The following is a 26,325-nucleotide window of genomic DNA, read 5'->3' on the forward strand; positions in this document are numbered from 1 at the left end:
TAAAGGACTCTAAAGTCCACTTGGGCAAAAAATGAAAGAGAAAAATAAAATAGAGTAAATAAAAAACTTTGCAAAAAAATATAATTTTTTTTTATAAATTTTCAAAACAAAAAAATTGAAAAATTAATTAAATATAAATGAAAAATAAGTTAGAAAATGAAATGAAAGTGTTTATTGTCATGTGTCACAAGGGGAAAAGGCATTTCTCTGTGCAATGAAATTCTTTGTTTGCTGTCCACCCCCATATATACAATAGAAATAGAACATATAAATACAAATAGTACAAGTAAATAAATGAAGACAGAAAGAGAGACAAAATATGGAGATTCGAAACAGAGTTGTGTGCAAAAGAGCTATAGCTTAATATGCTGGCTTAATATGTAGGATGACCTGATGTGCAAAACAATTATTATTACTGTCAAAAATAGGTCAGCTGTTCAAGAATCTGATGGCACAAACGTCCAAATGCCACTTCCTGTTTGTCAGGAGAAGCCACTCAAGCCACAGCACCACCAGTCACAAGATACGATCCATGTCAGGTAACATTCAGATAGACCAAGTCTCATTATGGGGCGACTGTGGCTCAAGAGTTGGGAGTTCGCCTTGTAATCGGAAGGTTGCCGGTTGGACATTGGTCGTTGTGTCCTTAGGCAAGACACTTCACCCATTTGCCTGCTGGTGGTGGTCAGAGGGCCCGGTGGCGCCAGTGTCCGGCAGCCTCGCCTCTGTCAGTGCGCCCCAGGGTGGCTGTGGCTACTATGTAGCTTGCCATCACGTGTGTGTGAATGGGTGAATGACTGGATATGGGGTCCTTAGGGACTAGTAAAGCGCTATATAAATACCATTAATTAATAAGGTTTCCCAACGTCCTTCACCACTTTGTCTTTTAGCTTACTTGAGACGACAACAGTCCTTCTTTCTTTTTTCAGTAGTTATGTTTTTAAAATGTATTTTCTGATAAAACTGCTTTCAATGGTAGGGTATCAGAAGGAGTCGCATAAGACAGGGAACTCCACGTTTGCTTTAGCAGAGTTTTACACCAGATGTTCTTCCTGACACAACCTTAAAAGGGATTTGTGTCTCCAGGTGAATACGAACCAGAAACCTTCCACTTGCCAAGCAGTCGTGGTTACCACTACACCATGGAGTCACTATATCACTTTTCGAGGGGTCATATTAATTACATTTTATTACATATCAAATGTTAGATGATGAAGATATTTATATGCAATACTAAAGAGATGCACAGGCAAACGCCCCCTTTTGCAAGTTTAGTGTATTTACAGATAAAGCTGAGACCTCTGCTGCATACTTCTGGACAAACTATAAGAAATTGAGTACATGGAAACTTCAGGCAGCTTATAATGATGCTGAGATGGTTCAGTAGCTGCTGAATTCAGTACATATAAGGCCGCATTAAAAAATTTCATGTATTGATTAATCAGACAGGATCAGTGCTTCTGTAAATTAAGTTCATGTGAGTATAAGATTTAGTGACATGCATTATCGATCCAGGCTGTGCAGACAGTTCAGCGATCTTTCTGTAGATAAATGATTTTTGTGTTTTTATTTGGTTCTCTTTTCATGTTTTATATTATGCAATCTTCCTGTTCTATTCAGATCTTTGAGTCTATATTAAAGATTGAGTCAGTGTTCAAGATTGAATTACTTAGATGTTACTTTTGTCTGTTCTGCTTCTCTGTCTCTGTCTCTGCTATTAGGAGAATTGAAAAGCAGACTTGCTGATGTGCACAGGAATGACCTCAGACAGTGACATAGTTACAGGTAATAACTTCCTGTTTCCATAGACATAGACAGATATGAGTCACTATCAAGATAGCCTTGCACATTTTCGTTTTAGTACATGTCCATAAATGTGTGTGCCTGTGCGTGTGTGTAAAGGAGACCATGACAGAGGTGGGAAATGGGGAAAAAAACACTGATTGCAGAGGTGGCACAACACTGCAACTCTGAGATTTTCAATTCGATTTCTGTGAATCGGCCAACTATCTTTTTCTCCCACGTGAAGGAAAAATGTTCACAAGCATTACAAACTTTCCTCTTCTGATTTTAAAAAAAGTTGTTTTATTTTATTTTTTTTAGAAATGCTTGAATAAGCAGTACTACAATGATAATCGTGAAAGATTTCCTTACAAAAGTACAGTCATCTTTACACTGGTCCCCTCATAGTGCAATTACTGTCCATTTGTCATGCCTATTTTTCTAAAACTTATTGTGCACATGAAGGAATAGATCAATAGATTAAATCTAGGTGAAGGACATTTCTCCTCAATGCGAGGACCTTGAAACTAACAAAGCACTTAGTGTGCAGTTATTTTTGATGTTATCAATAATACCTGTGCTTTTCCTGCTATAACAAATTATGTGCAATAAAATAAAGTCTGTAGGCTAAAACACATTCTGATATTAAATGAGATTTTCTGATCAGCTCCTTTACTTGGATACTCTGCAATCTTGAGGATAAATACTTTCAGAATTGAGAAGGTGATTCACAAAAGACACCACAGGGTAGCTTATCATAGGTTAAGCATTTTTTTAAAAAAAATCCATTTTATATTGGGCTGAAGGAAAAAGCACACATAGAGGAAAAAGCCAGCCTGTTAAAATCTAATAACTAGACTATTGGTCATTGTATTGTTTTAAGGATTACATGCTCCTCTGTGGCTTAAGAAGATAAGACCATCTTTGCTCTTATGATTCCCTTCCATGCGCTGCCTGGATGAACTCATACGTGTGCAGTGTGATAATGTTTTAGTTCAAGAAAATTTTAAATACAAAGAATACCTAATGGAGAGTAACAAAATATTCCAATATCATATATTTTTAACTGTCAGCTATGGCATTATTTGTCATTTTCATGATCTGTATGATGACAGGCCATAATTTATGAAACCACTCACTTTCTTGTTTGCAAACGGGAAGTAGCTCTTTGGAAAAGTCTCTGGGTTACTGGGACATGGAGCTCCTCAGCTATTGCTTGAGACAAAAAACTCTTCAATTTTTATAGAAAAGCTTAGGTACACAGATCATCAAAAACATAAAAAATGTATTCAATATTGCATAACTCTTCATCATAGTCTTAACAAGAATTTGTCAAAGGATTAAATTCAATAAAATTTCTTTTTTTTAATCTCCTGCCAATTTACAGCCAATAGTTGTTTCAAGACCCTTTATATTATAAGATAAAGATCCTACAATATCAGAAAAATACAACAATCAAGCAACCTTCTATGAGCAAACACTTGGTGACAGTGGGAAGGAAAACCTCCCTTCTGACAGGAAGAAACAGGAAATGATGGGAAATGAAGAGAGCAAAGTGAGATGGGACGAAAGGCAAACTATGGGAGAGAGAGAGCCATAGTTTTATAGTTGCAAATTAGTAAATACAGTCATTGGTGGAAACACGCGAGGAGTGGAATAAGATGAGTGAAGAAGAAAGAGTCAGTGCATCATTGGAAGCCTTCCCAGCAGTTTGATCCTACAGCATTGTAACCAAGGGTTCGGAGTCATCATATCCAGCCTTAACTATAAGCTTTGTCAGAAAGGAAAGTTTTGAGTCTAATCTTAAAAGTAAATCCAAGCAGGGAGCTGGCTCCACAGAAGAGGGACATGAAAATGAAGGCTCTGCATGGCTCACATCCTCAGAACTTTAAAAAAAACCCTCCAGATCTCAAGATTTCCATAAAAATCAGGCTGAATTAATGGTGAAGCAGAACACCAGGATTTACTGTGGGATAATTAACTCTTAACCTAAAAGAATATTGAGTTTTTACTCCACGCTGGTGTGAGCTTTAGAGGCAGTGGGATATTGGGAATTGTACTTAAGAGCTTAACTTGTTGAACAGTGGGTTCACTTTTCTTAGTGACTGTACTGGAAATTAGGCAGATGGAAATATTTAAGAAAGCCGGATGTACTCCAGAAGTGAAAATCAGAGTTTCCAAAAGTTGATTCTGTTCATATGGACGTAGGGTTTTCAGTGGGAGAAACGCTACGTCAAGATGAACAGAATCAACTTTTGGAGATTTACTTACCTGGATGATTGAGAATGCATCGAGACGAAAATCAGAGTTTCGATTATTTTGTGCAAACGGAGACAAAATTCTTATTGATCAGTGTTAAGTGTGAGAGTTAGTTGTGTTCACAGGTTGTGCTGCACCAACAACCTTTTACTGGCAGCTTAGTGAAGGTCCAGCCTACAATTACCAATGCAATATAAAAACATTTTAAAGACATGCAGGCACGCCTCTGCATATAGCAAAAACTAGGCCTGGATTGCAGCTGCAAGTGTAGCAAAACCTGACTGTGCTGTGCACTTGGCACTGCTCTGATAACATTTCCCACAGACTCCTGCCATGTAGTAACACACATTTAACTACATTCTGCAGAAGATGTGACTCATTTTCTAAATTCAAAGATGTTCGTTGTAAATGTCAGTGTTTTTAAGTTTAACTGTAAGTGTTTATCATTTATAATAGTGTATGTATAGATGCTGCTTTTGAATGTAAACAGAGTTAATCATCTGTGGAGGGTCATATAACAGAGCAGTCATGCCAAAACTTTGCTTTTGGCTGTGCATAAATTTATGTGCAGATGCAGAAGAAAGTCAAACTTGTTTTGCCTAGCCTTTTTTGCTTTTGCGTGTATGAGAATATTCACTGAGGATTCTGGACACTTTCACATAAACCATAATCCCTCAAACGACCTTTACTTTATTCACAAGTAATGGCTGCCCCTGAGACAGATGCACAGTGGGACTAAATCTCGGAGAGGGTTTGACTTTTACAGTGTAACACCCATTAGACTTATTTTAATAACATACTAAGTTGCCAGAAACAGATGTTATTAATGACTGGATTTCTATTAGCTGTTCCTGTACCTGATTCCTGAAATTGCGCTTGCTTGGATGACTCGTACGGTTCTCTGAATGCGTAAATGGAGTGAAGCCATCATTTGAGCTATTAGTTGCACTTTCACTCCTATAACCACTCGAAATGTCAGCCATTACTCCAATGAAATGGAGCTCGATCAGGTGCCATTACAATTCAGCCAGATCATTCTGAATGTGGCCGGCTTGGTCATTCACTCAGATTTCACTCAGGCAACTTGGATAAAAGTGTGCTGCATAGCATTGGCTAAAATGTATATGTTATCTACTCTGCTTTGCTTTTCTGTGTAAGTCACAAAAACACTGATACTTCATTTGTACATTAGATGTATAGGTAAGCAACACGAACAGTTAATTTGGAAATGCAGAAAAAACACTTTCTCTTATGGCACAATGCCTCCCTTGTATGTATTACTTACAGCACACTTCATTTCATTAAATGAAGCTTTAGTTGTATGGAACAATTTGAACATGTAATTGAGGATACTACACAGAACTGCCAACATGGTCTCATCAATGATTCATTTGTTGGATAATTTATTCATTAATGACCTTATCGTGGATGTCTGGAAAGAGACATTAGATTAGCCGGTCTCAGAGGACATGCATATGTTTTCATTGTCTGTCTGTCTTGCATTTTTCATAATGTGAACATGGTGCAGATAAGCAGCAACAAAGTTCTAAAAGTTCATCCCTGCAAACTGAGTTCTTCAGTGTGAAAAATATTTTATGACACCATTTCAGAGATTTGATTCAGTTCAATTCAGGTTTATTTATATAGCACCAAATCACAATAACAGTTGCCTCAAGGCTCAAGGCCCCTTATAATGGAAGGTATAGATCCTCCCGGATTCTGGAGAACATCCCAACAATCAGATGGCTCCATATGAGCCAGCACCCTTACAACAGGATGAAACCTCCAGCAGAACCAGGGTCAGGAAGGTGGGAAGTAAACTGAGGTGATGTGGTACTATGAGGTCTTTAAAATAAAATGGGGCCTGATTATTCAAGACCTTGTATGTCAGGGGAAGAGGTTTAACCTCCTGGGACCTGGGGTCCACATATGTGGACATCACATTTTGGGTTATTTAGACCAAAATACTCAATTTTGCTCTACAAGGGCCTGATATCCACTTACGAGGACATTATACTGCTACTGTTTTATCAAAATTTTAAATGAATATCCTCATATGTGGCTCTCATCATTCTTAGAAACAAAAATTAGGTAAAAAAAAAATCTTGTAATCCTTTGTTTGAAATTAAAAATGCATGCCGTGGAAGAGTTCAGGTCTTAGGAGGTTAAATTTGATTATGGATATAACAGGGAGCCCCTAATATGGAATAATCTCCTGTCAGTACTCTCTCTGCAGCATTTTGTATCAACTGACAGCTTTTCTGGGAACTTTTAGAAGAACATGATAATAATGAGTTAAAATAACCCAACCTAGAAATAACAAATGCATAAACAATTAGTTTTTCAGCATCCGTCTGAGACAGGATGCTTCTTTATAGATATTGTAAGAAAGCAGTCCTGCATATGTATTAAATATGCTTATATTGTATCATATCCTGGTCAAAAATGGCTCCAAGATTCCTCACAGTGCTGCTGGAGACCAAGTAATTGCCATCCAGAGAACATATCTGGTTTCTAAGATTTTTAGGCCCAAATATAGTGACCTCGATTTTATCTCATCTTTTGAAAATTATGGTACATCCAGGCCTTCTCCAGTCTTCTCATTACCTCAGTCTCATCTATAACTGATTCATTTTTGTCACCTGACTTAATATGTAACTTCATATATAATATGACAGTTATATAAGAAAGAATGCATTACAACTGGCCAACTGCAGTAACTCTTGTATTTGTGACAGAGGCCAGAACACAAAGTGAGTAAAAGCAAAGAAGAAAAGCCCCAGTTGGCTTTGAAGTGTATCTATCACAAATACGTCTGTCAACAACTCTGGAACTCTATTATATATTGTCAAGTTTTCAAAAAGTCCTCAGAAGGATTCTGAGAAGAAAGTACAATAAAGCACATAAGGACTTGAATGTATTTAGACATCACAAAACAAATGCTGTTAAACTGAATACTGTGCATACTGGAACATGTTAGATAACTAAACTATATCAAGTCAATAAATAATGAACTGAATTTTAACAAAGACTTTTTAAGCACGAGCCTTTATTGATTTAGACTGATTGTTACTGTCTCATACAGACACACATGACTAACAAAGTAGAAATGCAGAATGTGGAAAGATGACATGGGCAATTGCATTAAAAAGTAATTTGACATGATAAAATAAGCCTCCAGCTCACACTGCTTGTACTCCTGCTCGTCTTCTTCGGCCTCGCGATCTCCTCATGTTTAAAACCTCTGCAAATGAACACAAAGTAAATTTAAACATGACAAAACGGTGCCCTACATACCAGATTATTTAGAGTGATGGTGCAGCAGCTGGACTTCCTGTTCCCTCCAGAAGAGGTCCCCCCCCCTCTCTAATCATTTTGCAGGGTCATCCTGTGTGAGAAAAATATTGATGCTGTTTTAAATCCCTCTGTATTTTTCTGCACATATTGAAGGCCATCATGTCACATCAGTTTTCTGTTACACAGACCATGGCTTCATTTATTGCTTAGACCTCTGCGGCTCCAAGAAAAAAACAAAAGAAAAAGGATTCATGGGAAAACTATTGATTCAGTAACATTTTTTTTTTTCATAGTGTAATTTGCAACATGGTGTTTCTCATTTGTCAGCGCCCATGGAGTAGTGTAGCTGAAGCACACCCACAGCGCAGAGGATCATTGACATGCAGGGGATGTTACTGCATGCCCTACTTTCCTGATAAAACCACTGACATGTTAAATGAGGTAGAAGTTAAAGTAGTGTTTCTGTGTTGTCACAAGAATAACAGACAGGGGAGCTGAGAGGAGCAGCAGTCTGTGTTCAAACACCTTTGCTGCCCTCTGCGAGAGTCCCCATCTAACATGGCTAAGTAGGTAAATGTGATGGAGTATTGATCTGAGCATCGGAGTTTTAGTTCCCATCCATTAGTTGAAAGGACTCAAGGAGAGAAGAGTGAAAAAGTCCTCAGGGATGCCCCCCCTGATGCTGTGATGACTCTTCATTAACTCAGTTATCTAAAAATACTTTCCATGGCATACTTTCCAGATTCATTCAGACTCCTCAGGGGCAACAGCACCCCACAGTGGACATGAGGATATATAACACCTGATATTCTTGAATTTACTGAATAATTTACACAAATCAGAGACAGAAAAACTGAAGACGACATTTCATTTTTGTTGACATTTGATATTTTTATTCTCATGTTCAGTAACCACGGTTCTGTTTTCTGTCACTTTATCAGAAATAGTCAAGCATAAATCAACCAGGCCTACCCAGCTAGGTTTGAAGCCTCATCACACACGGCTGAGGGTTCACGTCAAAGACTCTCACTCATTGTCTGTCTTATTATCGCTCACATACACACATCTAGACACACACGCGTCACACTGTTCCCCAGCGAAAGGCATCCGCGCGGGATTATGCCAGCACTGTAAAAATATTATAGCCTATCATAGTAACACCGTAGCAGCGCCGCCTACAGCTGAAACAATAAGAGCCACAAAGCTTTAGTCTGCTATTGCTTTAGTAGGATAATATATGGAAGGTTCACATTTCAGCATATATCAATATGATAGGAAGACCCTGAAAAACTATGGTGTTTGATCTGCTGGCACAGAAAGCATTGCAGATATTTACAGTACAGCCTGTACATATATTCAGAATGCAGATACACAGGCATCACCGTGCACACTCGCAAACATTTCAAACATGCTTCCCAGAAGCAGAGCAATGGTCACATGTCTTAGACATTGTATAATATGAGAGCAAAAAAAACAAACAAAACAAGCAACAGTGACACAATATACAGAAAGGTAATGACAACAATAACTTTAAAATGGCATTTCATTTAGATAACACTGTAAATAGTGACAATAGAGAACAAAATAAACAGTAATCTCCACAAAATGTATGCTGAGCACGTTCACGGACCCGATGAGTGTTTTCCCTTTATGTGATTCAGATCCTTGTGAAAGTCATTTCACCTGAAACTAGTGCAGCTTTCACAACACAGTGCTGACACGTAACTATGTGCTGGTCTTGGTATTTTTAGAGCACAGATGTTTTCTTTGCATTTTTACAGTATGTGTAGTTTTTCATTTAATAACTACATGTGTATTAATTAATAAAGGAGCAAACCTGCATGTCATGGAGGTTTGCACGAGTGTATTATTAGTTTAGATTTGAAGATCATCACATACTATCAATGCTGTGTGATTGTTTTTTTTATATAAATACTCTACAATGGAATCAGAATAGAAGTAACATTATCTATTTTCTATTAATAGAAAACATTGTGAAATGCTTTGATCAAATTTGTCATGTATATTTGTCAGGCAGGTCATGTAAAATTAGTTAAGATAATTAATATCTGTTGTATTTATATTCATATAATTTATATTATATGTTCTAATATAACTTATATTTAACTTCGGTGTACATTTCTGTTAGGTACTCTGTTACAGTAACCATGAAAGTGATCAGGTGAAGGTTAAACACTAACCCAACCACTGCAGCAGCATCGTCATGATCATACCTGCTGGTGCTGGCTTCCTTACCTCGTCACTGGAAGATTTGGAAGATTAAATCAGAGAAATATAATAATATAATAATGTAGTTCCAATAATCTACATGGATACATGAGACCTGGTGTCAAATCACTAAATTACTTTACTGGAAACAAACACTGAATCTGTGTTTTTTAAAGGCTTGGAAAATAATGATTTATGATAAAAATAAGTAGTGATATGTTGTTTAAAGACACCTGATAAAATGACACAAATACTCTTTCCTTCAGTGTGTGTGTCTGTGTGTGGTACAGTAAAGCTTCCTATGCCTCAGCACCGTGAAAAGGCTGAAGTCCACTGCCTGGGTGATTATCCTCCTGGGTCACTGGTTCTCAGGCTCAGCTGCTTTGGCAGTGTGACCCAAGACAAAGCTTAATTTCTGGGGTTCAGAGCTTGGCCTCGGGGCTTGTCTGGTCAACGGGGAGAAAAGAAGAGCGGATCCTCTGGGCTTCGTTAACACATAGGTGACCAAATGCCTTGTTGTACCATTCTGGAGATCTTCCCCTGTAACAAGAAACACACTCATTAGCGACTGCAGACGAGGTTGAAACATAAGACTTTAAAAACCCTGGAGGTGCATCCACACCTGAGGTCCACTCTGCAGATATGGGTGAGTCTGGTCCTCCCCGTCCCACAGGGCTCTAAGAGGTACTGTGACTCCAGCACAACCCCCCTCACTGATCCTATCGGTGGGCTGTCTTCATGATCGACAGACACACTAACAAGCGCAGAGGAGCCTTTACAGAGGTCTGTACGCCATGATCTAAAGGACACAAGCAAGGAGTCAATTTGAGGTATTCTTTCTTATTAGGGCTTCAACTATCAATGGTTTATTTTCAGGAACAATTTCATGTAAATTCTCGGGCGATTACATTTTTGAAACAGGCAATCAAAATGTTCATATTATTAAATAATAAATGTCTCGTCTTGCCAAGAATAAAAGCTGCAAACTGTCACATATGAAGAACCTGCCCCCATTACATTTGTAGGAGTTGGAGAACATATCAATTTTCTTTCCAACAACTAATCAGCCGCTTGTCACAGCTCTTCTTTTTACCCAGTGTGGTATTTTAAAAATTCTCCTGTATGTAAAGCCCTGTTTAAACAGACATACTGTTGCTCTTTCTGCTTAATCTTTTCATTCAACACGTCAGTCTTTATGTGAGGGAGAACACCGATTGCAAAAAGAAAATGCAAACGAAATTTAGTTTCCCTGACCTTAGTACCACATATTCACAGGTGGGTTGAGGTGGCATGTTGCAGCAGGAGTACAGGTACACATCCGTCTGTTTGTCCAGCGTCTCCAGAATCTTCTCCTGCTGTAATTCAGTCTCCCACAGCGGGCGTTCTCTCAGCAGCCGATGCAGCACCTCAGCGGGAGCTGCCGACACCTCGACACACACTCTCCACCTCCTCAGAGGGTTACCGTCTCCTACCTTAGAGAGAAACACATTGGAAGAGCGAAATATTATGTAAAGGTGTATCTCAAGGGCAATACTAGAAACTTTATAGATTTGATTTTCCTAGACCAGACTAAGTGGTTAGATGTAGATGTAATCAGTATATGTTTCTGATAATCTGCTTGCACAGACATGAATAAGAACAATATTTTTCTGATTTCCACTTCAAGCCCAAGTCACAGAGGTCAAGAGACTAGTCAGAAAAAACCTGAGCAACGTTCTGTTGCTAAAGAAAAATATGCATTTTCTAATTAGTTGGCAAGTGGCTGCTGGCTGTAGCTAGGTTTAAATCACATGCAAATATAGAGATGGTCAAACCCCCCCCCCCAAAAAAACTTTTGTTACTAGCAAACTACAGTGATCAGTATTTGTATGGAAGATGCTGACTCTGCAAACAGTTTACCATCTCTTCACGTTGTAGTAAAACTTGAAAAAGTGCATCTTAAACTGGAAATGGCCTCATTCCAAAAGATTCAGCTTTCCAACATTTGTAGTTTGCATCATCATCGAGCAAGTAGTTTGCAAGTGTTTGCAGAAATTTCACTGCTGCAATTGCCAGGATCCTCTCAGTCACAACCACTAGCCAACTGGTTGTGCAACATACACTTTTCCCCAGCAATTGAGTGTTACTGGGCGTTACTGACAGCTTCTATGCCTGTATGACTGTGGTCCTTGCTCTGCATCCAGTTTCTTCCAAACCCTCCCAATATCCATCCATTATTCTAGAGATTCAGTAGCCACACATACCTTTTTAAATGACAGTTCTGTATGGTCAGTAGTTGAGCGAGACACCCAGCCTTTGCTCTTATCTTTGGCCTCTTTCAGCAGGTTCTGGATCAGCCTTTCTAGGTGTGCATGATAGGATCCTTCCTCATCTTCTTCTTCCTCGTCCACATCCACTTCCTCCTCGTGAGCTTTGCAAAGCTCATCCAGCGGGGGCACCATCAGCTCAGCTTCCATGTAGGAGTTGTGGGACTGGGTCACCATTTCCTCTGGGATCTGTGGAACAGCCAGAGAAAGTGAATCAGATCACACAGCACCACTTCAGCTAAATACAAAAACTTTTACAGAGGAAAATGAACTGTAGTTATAAGTTTAATAGTGTATTACAGCAGCTCCTGTCAGTTTGGTAAAACGTTTTAATATCCATTATCTTCTAAACATAACCTCACTGGTCATTTCCCTGTGTTGGAGGAATTCTGCAGTCCTCTGTGGGTTAAGAAGAGCTAATCATTCAGTCCTGTATGAAAACCCTTCAAACCGCATGCATAGTAATCAAATCTGTTTGTCTTTCTCCCTGAAAGCAGCAGCATACTGTACACGCTGACAGCCTCAAAGTAATGATGAGCTACAGTTTTAGAAATGAGCTCATTAAATGCAATTATAACGTGGCCTTGGCTACTAACCACGCAGCAGGGCAAACATCAGTCAGCTTCATGTTTGTTTGTCAGTGTCTTACATAAAGATAGAGTCATGTATTATTTCTTTGTGAACAGAAATAAATAGTGGCGTATTTGATCCTGACCTGAAACAGACGTTGGCACTCGGTGATCATGTGTGCCAGGCCCTGAGTGGCAGCCAGGTTCTCGCTGAGGTCTTTCTGATCGGGTTGGCCTGTAGTGTACTTCCTCTGAATTGACCTTGAGGAACACAAATTATTATTGAATATACAGAACTGTACAACAGGTGATATACACGGAGTCATTAATGGACAGAATTAAGTCCAGATCCCTAACATACAAATGATCTTCATGCAAATTATAGCAAACATTACAACAAGGAAGGAGAATCAGAGTGGTAGCACGACAAACAATCTTTATAAGGGTGGTTACACCGTTTGATTAGCAGAACCTTGCTGCTACTTACCCCATTATTTTCTATGGAGGAAGAAATAAATGTGTACTTCTCTTTTCACAGTGTGTCTGCACTTTTTCTTCAATTTTAATAAATAAATAATGACACACCTGAGGTTTTAAACATCTAATTTTAACACCTGGTAAGGACCAAGTACTATTGAATTTTATCCTCAAACATGAAACCTTATAACTGAAATGGGACGTATCTTCTTTTTTACCATGATTGTTGATTTTCTAAATGTACTGACACATAATTACAATCTTCGTTTACACTGACATTTTTACACTGCTCAGAATAATCCATAACTGTGAACAAAACTGAGAACCAACTGAATCCTTCTTTTGTTAACTGATGACTGTAATAGTCAAATGTTTAGTAGTATTTAGATTTGCTCAATTAACAAAGCATAAAATCAGTTACCAATATCCAAAAGTTAAAAAGAGAAATTTGAGAGATATTTTTATATGCAAGGAAATATTTGTAAAGACTAGTGTTGTGTGGCATCAGATTTTAGCAAAAGGAGTAAATTTGTGGAATTTATGGAGAACTAAAAACAATTAAAACAGTGTAATTAAATGTAATCAAATGTTTAAGGCAAATACGAGTTATTAATTTCACTTTCATCAGCTTCTATGTTTTTTATGAGAGAATCAGCGTGTTCATCATCCCATATGCGCACCTTGGTGATAAGGCTTCGCTCTTCAGTATGCTGAGGTGGAAGAGCGACGGCCCCAGACAAACAGCCAGGTTCATGGGTGTCATCTGGTTCTCCTCCACCATTGATGTAACGTCACGCAGGAAGTAGAGCAGCGTCTGCAGAACCTCCCTGTTTTCGTCTGGCATTAACAAGATGGCCGCTCGGACGGCCTGCAGTCTCTGCTCCTTTGGGACATCTGAAGAAAAATATGGACGTGAGGAGGAGTGATGGGTCAAATAAACAATGTGGTTAAGGTTTTAAACAATAGAAATTCTTCATTATATAGCAAATACTGTTTTCAATATTTGACTGAATATGATTTATGATTTTGGATACAATTAACAACGTTGTTTTATAGCATATCGTTGATTAAAGATTGAAGCAGTTTTTTACTGGTTCAGAAATTAAAATGTGATTTTAATTTTTGATTAGAAGAACAAACAGATCACATATACTGTGTTTGCCTGTTTACTAAGGCCAACTAAACCATTAAAGCTATTTACAGTCACATGCAAATGACTGCAGGTGTGCCTCTGAGGTGGCTTACACTGATAAATATGCAGGAAGGTTTCTCCTAGCTTGCTTGTGAGGAGAGGTTCAGGCAGGTCTCTGAAGAACTGTTTGACCATGTCGGCAACATCGTAAGCTGATTGGTCTTCATAGTTCACACAGTCAGGAGACAACTCGCACTGCTGCCTCAACGCCTGAATACGAGACTTCACGCCGGACTTCCTGAACAATCCAACCTAAGAGAAGAAGACCAGAAGGGAAGGGACAGTCACGGGAAAGAGACAGGCAGGGCATTAACTGTTTATCGGCTTATTCACGCCTTCAGTAGCGCTTTAAGAAGGACAAAGTTTTATTGATTCTAACCTGGTCCAGACAATGTGTTCTGAGGTGGCTGAGGGCTTGCTGTAAACACAAGGGGAGTGGAAAACCACAGCGCTGGACATGGACAATGAGGGGAACCCCGAACACACTCTTCTCTTTGTAGTCTGGCACCTTCATGCGCTTCATAAACTTTGGCACAGACCTGAAAGCAATAGAGAGAATTAAGTGTGTGGCAGAAAAAGTGGCACATACTTTGATTATCTTCTCTTTATTTAAATGCCGGTTGACAGGAGTAAACAAAGGTCACCGTAAACAAGTCAAAGCTTGCGTTTGGAGAGCATAATCAACTGATGAAAGTGTGTGGGGGTGACAACCTAAAGCCAGTTTGTTCAAACACTGCGGCATGCACGAGCCCAACTGCATGCATGTTTTGAAACCAAATGAAGCTGATGGTTGGCCATATGGTCCTGCTGTTTCAGCTCTTCTGCAGAGTTAATGGAAGCAGTAAAAATAACCACTGCAAAAAGTGTCACGCGTATAGAACATACTGTACCTTGCTAACCTGGACCACATAAGGAAAAACCAAAAAGATGGTTTATATTTTTTATATTTGAGGAAAAAAAGACGGGGAGATGAAGAAAGAGGTTTGATAAAGAAATGTATAAAACAGTTTGAGATACTTTGCGTGTATGTTTGACAGGTTGTGAATGTCTAGTTTTATAATAAATGAATGACTGAAAGACAAACGTAGACTTGAAATTGTGCAGTGATTGTAATGCACGCCCACCACGTCCAGCCGTGTTTGTTGGACATCGAGTATTTCTCCATGATGGCGGTGAGGCGGAGCAGGGAAAACTTTTGCAGCAGGCTGAGCTGGCCCGCTGATTGGCTGCTGATCTGCAGAGAAGATGCCGGCTGGTTGAGATGATCTGAAGTTCTGAAACTGGGCCATCGTAGACTGGGATGGGAAGAAAATACCAGCAAACAATCAGACACTGTGATTCAGTCACTGTAAATATGAGTCTAGTTTATTTTGAGTCTTGTTATTATAGTTTTGTGGAACTAGCGTTTAGGGAAGAATATAATTGTACTGGTTTAAAACAAAACTTCAGGTTAGACAGATTTGATTTGCTGAAGGCAGCCAGTAGAAACATTACCCAACCTGTTCAATGTTAAAGAGGAGGTCCTTGATTAAAAATCAACCATTCAACCATCAGGGGCTCTTATGATTCTCCAGCAGAGAGTAGGAGAAGCATATATTACTTTTCTTAATGAACTTAGTAAGAACTGTTCAAAGGTGGAGGACAAAGTGCTGATGTGGAGTGAGAAGACTTCAGCTTTGAAAGGCACCCACTTGATTCATCAAGCACAGGCTGCTGGAGCCGATTTTAACTTCAGAGGAACCATGAAATATTATTTGGACTCCCAACATTTATAGTACATGTCCAGAGAGGCATATATGGACAACAAAGGGCATCGCACCAATTTTCCAGTACTGGATACTTGACAGAGGTGTTGCTAGGCAGCAGTTAAGCCTGATGTCTATCTATTAGCTATTTACTCTTACGCAGGCAAGAGAAAATGAAACATACAAGCAGTAACTGACCCTTTTTTTATGGTTTATCATCTATACCACCAATGAAAGTGAACAACGAGCTGTAAATATAAACACAATTTAACCCAGGATCACCACCCTTTTTACTGTGCACTGCTTCATTAACACTTTGGTTGTGCTCTTTTGTTTTTTCCCCAAATAAACTGTTGCTTATATACATCATGAGTACTTTGGTGTGCTTCAAGATCTCAGCCATGATTGTAGTGATTACACTGTTAATATAATCAATACAATTTAGGGCCAAAACTATAAAAACACAACTCAAGTAGTAATAAAACCATAATTATCCTTTAAAAAGCTGAAGGGCTGCTCACCGTGGTCTTGTGAGGGAGGCCCCAACTCCAGAGTCTCTCCTCTCCCGGCTGGTCCCCGTTGAATCTGTGTCATTTAAGGAGACCCCGTCTCTCTCACCTTCGCTGGGAGTGGTCCGGCCCTCCCCTTCCTCCTCCCCCTCCCCCGTCTCCCCTTCGGGCAGCACGCTACGGCTCCAGTGGTTCACAATTTGCTGCAGACCACTGACATGCTGGATAATGTCATCCAGGTGAGGGAACAGATTGTCCTCTTTCTCCAAGTCCAGCAGGTCTCCTGTGCTGGCATACAAATGGGAGCCTGGCACGTTGTCATAAACACTCACTCTGCTGCCCCGTGGAGCTCCAGGACAGGGTTTAGACAAAGGTTTACCAGACCAGGGTTCACCCAGGCCATTGTCACGGGGAGAAGTTCGGGCATGCACGTGAGAGTCGTTGTTTCTGTCACCAGGGGAAGGCGCCAGGCTTTCTATGGAGAGGGCTTTTGGAAAGGTGCCTGGTTTATGGTCTTTGGGGATGTGAATGAGGAGGTTTTCATATGAGTGAAACTGGTGTCTGCCAAACTGGCTCTGACCTTCGGTCCTTTTACCCTGAGAAGGCAACACCATATCCTCCAGATACATGCTGCTTCTCTTGCTGGCAGTGCGGGGCTTTATGCACACAGGCTCCTTCACAGGGAGCTCCACAGTCTCATTGCTGGGGCTCACACTCACTGTGACCTGGTCTTTACAATCCTTGCTAAGAGAGTCAGGGGAAATGTCACCATCAGTTTGGTGGTTGTGTTTAGGGCTCTGCTCTAATTGGCTGATAGGCGTACACTGGAGCATCTGCAGCGCCTGAGGTTCCTCCCCCTGTAACACCGGCCCGCTGATGACCAGCGGTGGCCTGCGGTTTGAGCCCTTGCGCCTCGTCGATGGCCCCCAAGTACGCATTATTTCCATTCGCCGCAAAAACTCTTTGGCTTTATTCCGCCTCCCTTGCCCGTGGCGGCTGCTTTTGATCGGCAGGGAGTTATAGTGTGGGAGCTCCCGTGGCGGTTGATAGGAAGCAGAGAGGGAGGCCATCGATATGGAGTCGGGCATGGCAGAGGCAGAGTCCTCACTGTGTAGCGAGGAGATTTCCGTGATCTCCTGCTCACTCAGGTCTGTCAGCACGCTCTCACTGCTCACTGTGCTGTGCAGACCCTCCCCCTGACCTGTCGGGCTGCTTTCATTGGTGCTGTCAGACAGGAAGTCTTGTAGGCGAGACCAGCGTCGGCTGCTCCACTCGAACGTCCACCTTTTACTGATAGCCAATGGATCATCTTCATCGGAGTCATCACCCTGTGGAAGGAAAAAGGAAGTATGAGCTTCTACTGTCTTAAGTTTAGGATACTAGAAAATAAAAATAGCTTAAATTTATTGAAAGATTTGGGATCCATTGTTGAACAAGCTAACAATTTTACAGTATGAATCAAAATGCATTTCATCACAGTGACTGACAGTACACCACACCATAATTTTCAGGCAAGCAAGTACTGTAGCTGTGTATAGTAATTGAGGAACAACAATCAAGCTGCAAAAACCTCTGTTCTTGTAATTCATTGGCAAAATTTTTGACTTACTTTCTTCTTGGGTTGACTGACGTCCAGTTTCATGGAGGCGCACTTGTTCAGGGTATTCAGACGCCTGCAACAGACAAGCGCACAGTCAAATGCTGCATCTAAAGCTGCTCTTCTGGATGCGATTTGTCTGTTGTGTGTCTCTATCCATCTGCACTCTGACGCCGCTCCCTTTCAGTCTCTTTTCTTGCTTTTCACTACCACCTTCTCACATCCCTGCTGGGTCCACTTTCAGATATGCTTCTTCACTGCCTGCTTTAAACTTCTTCTCAGACACTATCTTCATTGTAGTCTGTCTACACACATGTTCCACGCTGATTTTCTTCTTCTCTTCTTCTACTTTTCTCTGCTGGCATCACACCCCTGAAATTGATTCTCAGTCCCGAACACGGCCAGCTCCTCCCCTTCACTTTTCTCCCTTCACCCTGAGGAAAGCTTCCACTGTCTCCACCTTCATTTAGGATGTGATGAGTGGCTCTTTAGCGGGGTGGTGTCTGTGTCCGTGCCTTTAAGACGGGATTGTTAAAAACACGTTTCAGGGCTCATGACCTCTGTCATTTGAAAGGATTTCAGCCCTCTAACAACACAGTAGGAAATCCTCCTTCGTTCACTGTAAACCTCTCTGTCCTCTCATACAAATGGCCAGACAAGAATTGCTCTGCACAACTTGTGTCATAGCGAAAATGACTATATAATTTAACATTTAAACAACACATTATGAGCATGTTTTATAGCTCTTGAGACACTTTCAGGGGATCTGATGTGTGTTCTCTCACGGTATAGCTGTCAGGAGCCACTAACGTTTTAATTACCACACCCTCCTCTGCCATAGACACTGGGGAGATGGGGGGTAAGCAGGAGAGAGAAAAGAAGCAGATAAGGAGCAGGATAAGCTGTTGCAACCATGTAAAGCTTTAATAAAATGAAAACAGGAGATCTGAAGAGGAAAAATCAAATACATGTGGAAAGAAACACCACAAAGTTGGGAAGTGTTGGGAAGTACTGGCATCCCTTCACTCCTTCCCCACTACTCTCACCCATTCCTCGCCCCCTGCTTTTCCCCCCGAGGGTCTCTCCTCTTTGAATGGGAGATCAGAGTTCGACAGAGGGGAGGGGAGGTGACCAGATCAAAGCTTCAAAGTATATGGGTGGGAGACGTGGAAGGGGAGTTCATTAGGGAGAGGGGGGTCAGACATCTAATGAGTAGCAGTTAGCATGAGGCCGCAGGACAAGCCAGAGAACTGAGCAGGAAAAGGAAGCTAGAATTTTTCTGGTCTTAAGTGTGTACGGGTGGAGGCATAAGTGTAAACACTGAAACGCGTCGACGTGCCGGCGTCCTTACCGACAAAGAGGCTCCACCAGATCCCGGTCCAAAAAGTCGTGGTCCCTTTTAACAGACGAAATGTCAAGCGGAAACTGGGAATCTGGATGAAAGAGACAGAGAAAATGAGTTTTTTAGTTAATGACTAACAGATAACATGAGTCTGCATATTCCTCTTTGAGTTAACTGTTAAAGAAGTCTGCTGCCACCACTGTTAACACTCCTCATCTGCATCTCAAGTTTTCTGAATGCACACACATACGCACACGCTTTCAAATCCCAAAATAGCTCAAATCCCACAGAGCGCCAATGCTAAAATGACTCAAGCTTTTTTTTATTTTGGTGATTCTCAGCGTGTGGTTGCAGACTGCAGGCTTCATGTTTGCCTGGGGAGCAGCCACAGAGTCCCAGAGCCCGGCATCCACAACCCAACATTACTGAAGCTCTCAAGTTTTCTCAGAGAAGCTGTGTGTGTGCATATGTGTGCATGTGTGTGTGTGTGTGTGTGTGTGTGTGTGTGTGTGCTGCTAAAGATGGACTGTTGTGCTTTAAGAGCAACTTCTTAGATTAGGCCATTTCCTGTTTATGTTTGAAACGTATAAAAAATCCAATGATCATCACATGAATAATTGCTATTGAGAAAGAAAGAAAGAAAGAAAGAAAGAAAGAAAGAAAGAAAGAAAGAAAGAAAGAAAGAAAGAAAGAAAGAAAGAAAGAAAGATGGATAGATGACTATAAGAAAAGTGGTGGGTGAGGAAGGGCACAAGGAGAAAGGTGGGAGAAAGAAGACAGAAGTAGAAGCTATGAGAGTCCCAGCAGTGATAACAAGGCCTTTCCCATGACCCCTCCCTCCAGACAGGAACTGAAGCCTGGAAATAGAACGCAGTGGCCCAGAAGACGAGGATACAAGGATGGAGAGATGGCAGAAAGAGAGAGAGAAGCACAGATGGTGGAAAAATAAAACAGAGAAAGAACACAGAACGCAGAGAATAAACAAAAGGAGAGATCTGAAAGAGGAGGTCCTTGTGTGAAACAAGTCAGCTGGGTAAAAGCTGAACTTTGGCTCCTCTGTGTGCGTGATACCTTCATACAGCTGGGCGTACTGTGGAAATCCCGCTGCTCGAAGCCAGTCGCAAGCCTCCTTAGCCTCAATCTCTGAAAAGCAAAGAAAGCAGTAGAGGCATGTTGAGAGCAAACATCAACATATGCATGTTTATTTTATCATGTAGGATCTCTACTGTTCAACTATATTTTTAGTACGATGTATTTTTTACAAATTTACAGCTTCTAGTTTGCATTATATATCACCACAACCAAATTTTATGGAGGAAAGTCCCCAAATGATTTCCTTTCTGAGAATCGCAGCCGAACAAGGTCAACATTTTGAAAGTCTTAATTAATAAATTGAAAAACATGATAAATCAAATTAAAGACAGACTCGCAGTGACTCATTTTCCATGATCCATCTCTGAGCGTGTTACGGAAACAGAGGAGGAACATCTCAGAAAACGAGACTTCCCTCTGGGAATTAAGAGGAATGATGAGACTGGAAAAGCTGGAAATTTGCCAGAGAAGGATGCACATTATCTTGAGTGGACAAAGGAAGCAGCGTACATTGTCTAACATTACATCTGTACTACAGATATAGATACACCAGCCTTCAGAATTGAAAGTATAAATGTATAAAGAATAAAACAGGTCAGCACGGTGCCGCCAACACCTTGAGACATTTTACAGGCATTTGTTTTACTACTTTTTTCCACAAGCCTATGTACTGCACACACCTCTAAACTGGCAGCCCTGAAATGCACAAGTGTGTGGGTATGTGTGTGTACAGTACGCTCACTTTATGAGCAGACACTTATTAAACCGCTCTGCAGCGCCTCTTTGTGCTGACAAAGACATCTTAATAATCTGGTGACAGCAATCATGTGTTTTAGGTGCAATATGACTTAAAATGCGCACTGAGACATGCTAGAAAAATACAAAAATCATAAATAATAAGGAAGTGAAAAGAATGGGAAGGAATTTACATGTGAAAAAAATGAAATGTTAAATGATAAGTATTAAAGGTCAAATAAGAGCGACTGTAACTTCATCATTTTACTTTCATGGCTCTTATCTGATCTCTCTGTCAAAGCCACACTCATTCACTCTCACGTGTCTCATTCACTCTCACAGAGGTGCTGGCACTGCCTGAGAAAGTCACCGCAGAAACACAGAGGACAAAGTTCAGCAGGGAAATAAAACAAATGTCAGACTTCACCCTCAGAGATGAGAATGGCCAGAGGAAATGATCCCATTACCACAATCCAGCAATTACAACCCTCTTCCAACATTCTCAGCATAACTCCTCTCTCTAAGTCACATATGAAGCAGCGCTCGGGGTAAAAATATTTCCAGTTCTCTGAAAATAGACTGCAGAGACCGAGAGATCCCAGAGAGAAGCATTTCATGGGCGAGAGGCTTTCAGGAGAAACGTGAAAACTTACTGGGAGCTCTCATGGTGTAGGTGATGACATGCTTCTATGCCTTTGTCCTTTGCTCAGACTGACGTTTCCTCTCCATCCCGTGGCACGTCCAGTCGCTGCTATGCAGCTTTCCGTCAAGTGGCATTGATTTTGCGCTTTCTTCCCCGCTGCCTTTCCAACCCGTGTGTTTACAACTCTGCCTCCCTCTTCCAGCCTGCCCCATGCAGGTTTTCTCTTCCCTCTAATTTTCTCCTCAACCTCCTCTCTCGCACTTTCATATTAGTTAGGATCTACATACAACATCTCTCTACTTTTACAGACTTTCTGCTTTAGGCTCTTCTTGTCATGCTTTAATTTCTTACTAATTCCTCAGATTTTTATGTGCTCATTTAAACTTATTTACTTACTTTTGCCCTCACTGCGCTCTTTCTACATCCTTCTTCTTATCAACCTTTCCTACCACATCCTCCTCTGAATCCTTCTCTCAACAAAGGATGTAGCCGCCCCGTTTGCTTCTTCCATTAAATTTACTCATCCTTGTTCCTGTCAATTGCACATCTTCGCGTCACACCATGATTGTCATTACCAGAAGTGATGTTGCCCCATGAATTCCATGAAGAAATAATTTCAGTTGACGTTTGCATCAGCCAGACCCCGAGGTCGCAGCCTGACAAGTGGTGGATGCCAACTTCACATGTCAGCTGGACGTACTGGCTGGTTAGCAAGGACGCTCGAACCTTCCGTCTCTGGGTTTATAGCACAAGCCTACACATCCGAGCAACAAATGTGTACGAACACACATGCATTAGACACACTAGACATTTAGAAGAGTCCAGATGTTGCCTCCAGTGAGTCAGAGAATGCAACAAGGGTGAGACAGACAGCTGGGGTGGGGAGTGGCAGCTGAGATGGACCCTGTGGGAACACTACAAGGAGGAAGCCATACCACACCAGCTGTCTGCTTAGTGTATGTTGAGATTTTAAACACTAAAATGCGTGCATGCACAGGTTAAAAAATATGCACCACCAGGTTTTGAATGTGAGGATGGTGATCTAGCTTGACGATCTTCTTTAAGTATGGTTTCTTGACAGCCACCCTTCCACTGAGATCATTTCTGATGAGGTTTCAGTAACAGTAGATGGATCAAATGAAGGGTCAGATGCATCTCACAGGTCCTGTATCAGGTCTTTGCTTTAACTAAAGAAGTGAGAACAACTTCTGTGTTTTTCTGACAGGATGCTAGTAACAAGGTGCTTAAGCATAACATTTAAAATGGGTTCTTTGCTAAGTTTTCTGTTATGTGTAGACACAACGCTGGCTCGTTCCTTGAGTTAGGTGTCTTTTTATGCTTGAATGATTCACAAGTTAATAAAAAAAAATGTACCTCTGAAAATGGTCAAGTACAAACACTGGACTGAAAATGAGTGAAAAAGCAGCCAATGTCAAAAGAAAAAAGTTGAAAAGCCTAGAATACAAACACACACACAATGGCATACTTCATTGCTATGTTTGTGCATGTGTAATTGGCAACGGCAAAGCTGCTCTCAGCACAGGAACAAAGCACTGCCATTCATCTGTGCAGAATTTAATCAAGAGATTAATTAGTACACAAACATATTATTAGCAGGCCACAAAACACCCCAGTGCACGCAGTCAGACGGAGCTAATCCGAGCTGCCCGCCATGCTGTCTTTCAGCATATCTCACTGCACTGGTGCTGAGGAGAATATACGACAACAGGCAGAAAGCCAACAACAGCCAGACAGATGGTATGTGTACGAGTGCGCTCGACTGTGGGTTGGTCTGTGAGTTATGGTGTTCATGTGTGGGACAAAGAGGCTGTAATTTAATTTCTTACATAACAAGGGTGCCAGCAATCTGACGTAACGCATATAATTCAAACACCCGAATCTCCTCACAGCTTTTTTTAATGAAACTTTCTTTTCTCTACCTTTCATTTCCTGCTTTTCATCCCACACCAGTAACCCTGACTTTTCTGGCAGCCTTTTATCTGTGTTATGTCTGCCTCGTACTGGGTCCCAAGGACCCCAAAGTCCCCTGGATTACATCATTTCCTGTTCTAAATTTCCCATGTGTTCAAAGTGACATGTGAGCTAAGAACAGCAGCAGGAAGTTCCTGGGCTAAAGTGAAGCCCACAAGAGAGCTTTTTTTTTTTTTTTTTTTAGTTTAATTGAATAGATTTTTTTTATAAGATCTGTCCCTTTAGTCTAAATAACACTGAGCAGTCACAGACTACACACACACACACACACACACACACACACACACACACACACACACAGGATGGAAAGCTGCCATATTCCTACATACGCTAAAGCACTTAGTCCTTTACTCTTAAAGGTTTTTTTTAAGGCAGTGAAGAAAATGAAGAAAGAAGCAAAGGACATTAAAGAGGAATATGCCTGTTCTATCTCATGAAGTGCATCTGTGACAAATACCGAGCTTTGGAAATATACTGTGACACAGAATCGGTGGAAGCATGCACACATGAAGGACTGCAGAGTTTACTCAGTCCTACATATATGCGGCATGGCACAAATGCGAGGACTGCTGTAATTAAGCAGTTGACCATAATTAATAAAGGCACAGGGCAATACTGAGTGTTACCAGATTAGATTAATAGGATGAGTGAAGAAAAGTGAAGGTCAAGCTGTATGTTTGGTTATGTCATTTTTTCTCCAACAGAGGGTGCTAAAGCATTTTGTTAGAGAAATCAAAAGAAAACCATTATGGTGTTGGCTCTTGCGTCACATATTAGCCCCTTTGTCATTTAGTGATTAGGCTGTTAATTTAAACAGGAAGGATAACATCAGAGCAGAAATGCAGGAGTTGCACTGATTTTATGAATAAAAAATCATGTTAGCATTACATACATGCGCCTCACAATTACCATATTTCAAGCCTTAAACTAAAGAGATGGACTCAATCAACAGTCGGGAGCAATCAGTCAAATAGTTAAGTGGCTGTCGATGAAATCAGATTCAGATTCACAGATTTAGGTAATAATGTCATGTGAACGCTGTGTAGCGTTTGAATCAATTCAATGAAATTCAGTTTTAATTATATAGTGCCAAATCACAACACCAGGAGCTTTTTATTGTAAAGTATAATACAGAGAAAACCCAGTGATCAAAGGACCACTTTTGAACAAGCACTTAGCAAAAGTGGGAAGGAAAAGCCTACTTTTAACAGGAAGAAACCACCAGCAGAACCAGGCTCAGAGGGGGGCAATCTGCTGCAAGACAGTGATTAGATCCACTATGAAAGCCTTTAACACATCTTATGTCACCCATACACATTTATAAATCAGGGCAGCAGTTTGCACATTTGTTTTATGCATGAAAAGCCAATGGTTTGAGAACAGGAGGAGACACAAACCCCTTTGAGGTTGTGTCAGGAAGGGCATCCAATATAAAAGTAAGTAATCAAATATAGGGGGTTACCTGCTGTGGTAACAACTTGTGAGCAAGGAAGAAGCTCAAAGTAGCTTTATTGTACCTGGAGACATGAATTAAGCACTACTGCTGTTAAAAAGCCTCTGATTTCGGTGACCGACTGTTTAGGTCACTGAGTTGTGTTGTTTTAAAGGCTGCCTCACACTCGACCAGCTGCTGAGGAGTGGAATGCAACAGAAGTGGGTGAAGGAGACAGTGTGTTTGTGTGAGGGCTGAGAAGAGCGAAGTGCATGTAAGAGTGCAAAAATAGGAGTGAGTGAAAGTTAAAAAGTCATACCATCACCCAGCACAGGCATAAACTTGCTTCCCCGTCTACATTCCTGTTCATCTCTCTCCTCCAGCATATCACTGTTTCTTTTAGTTACTTCAAATATCATCTGGATTCTTTGAGACCCATTCATCATGAAGCAGGGATAACACGTAGCACAAGACTTAACACGCTTCTGCTCCTAATTATGTGGCATGGCATTTTGAGGGAGAAAAAAAATTGACCACTAACTGCCTGATGTGTTTCAAGAGCACCAACAATGCAGCCTTACAGAGAAAGAGCATGCTGTCGTTTTCAATGAACACAGGCGGCCTTTGCGGTGACAGTGTTGTTCTGTTAAATTTACTCCTTGGGAAGCTTGAGTCACGTGACAGGAAGTGCAGGAAGTAACCAGTCGGGTAGGGGGAAGAGACAAAAACAAGAACACTACAGCCCTCAAGCATTTGTTATGGCTTCTTTCAGATTTATGAAAGACATCTTTGGAGTGGAAGTGGCTCCACATGTCTGACTAGATGATGTTTCTTGGAATTTAGAAGTGGAAGAACCACTTCAGGTGGTTACCCTTTCATAGATTTCCCACTGAAGCATAATTAAGGCATCAGGTGGGAACCACTGTGGAATAGGCCCAATTCCAAACAGGGGAGACGCAATCTAACATTAAAGCCCTGCAATCAGAATCTTCCTTCCCCTGTTTAACAGCTGGAACACTTATCAAAGCACTTTGTGTAAATGTGCACCCAGCACTTTCCTCTCTCTTTCAATGGACAGAACAAGTGATGAGTGACATTTACACTTGGTAGGCTTCAAAGATCTAATG

The 26,325-nt window shown here is 40.9% G+C and overlaps 1 protein-coding gene across 5 annotated transcripts in view; it reads right to left on the reverse strand.

Annotated features, from left to right (window-relative positions):
* Nucleotides 1-8,214: 8,214 nt before the first annotated feature.
* Nucleotides 8,215-26,325, reverse strand: part of stard13a (StAR related lipid transfer domain containing 13a) — a 52,089-nt gene continuing 33,978 nt past the window's right edge. For 4 of the 5 annotated variants that reach the window (XM_014409908.4, XM_023153494.3, XM_023153495.3 and 1 more), the window contains 13 exons: nt 20,376-20,447; nt 19,314-19,395; nt 17,975-18,038; nt 16,378-17,693; nt 15,236-15,406; nt 14,491-14,650; nt 14,165-14,363; nt 13,600-13,813; nt 12,589-12,703; nt 11,811-12,062; nt 10,822-11,039; nt 10,190-10,366; nt 8,215-10,107 (listed from right to left, as the gene is read on the reverse strand). In XM_014409908.4, the coding sequence (XP_014265394.3) occupies nt 9,990-10,107; nt 10,190-10,366; nt 10,822-11,039; nt 11,811-12,062; nt 12,589-12,703; nt 13,600-13,813; nt 14,165-14,363; nt 14,491-14,650; nt 15,236-15,406; nt 16,378-17,693; nt 17,975-18,038; nt 19,314-19,395; nt 20,376-20,447 (3,158 nt within the window). In that variant the 3' untranslated portion in view covers nt 8,215-9,989. Of the gene's footprint in view, nt 10,108-10,189; nt 10,367-10,821; nt 11,040-11,810; nt 12,063-12,588; nt 12,704-13,599; nt 13,814-14,164; nt 14,364-14,490; nt 14,651-15,235; nt 15,407-16,377; nt 17,694-17,974; nt 18,039-19,313; nt 19,396-20,375; nt 20,448-21,784; nt 23,893-26,325 lie in introns of those variants that run through there. The other variant, XM_023153496.3, reaches the window with a different exon arrangement.

The sequence above is a fragment of the Maylandia zebra genome, linkage group LG10, assembly GCF_041146795.1.
Source record: "Maylandia zebra isolate NMK-2024a linkage group LG10, Mzebra_GT3a, whole genome shotgun sequence".
Taxonomy (NCBI): Eukaryota; Metazoa; Chordata; class Actinopteri; order Cichliformes; family Cichlidae; genus Maylandia; species Maylandia zebra.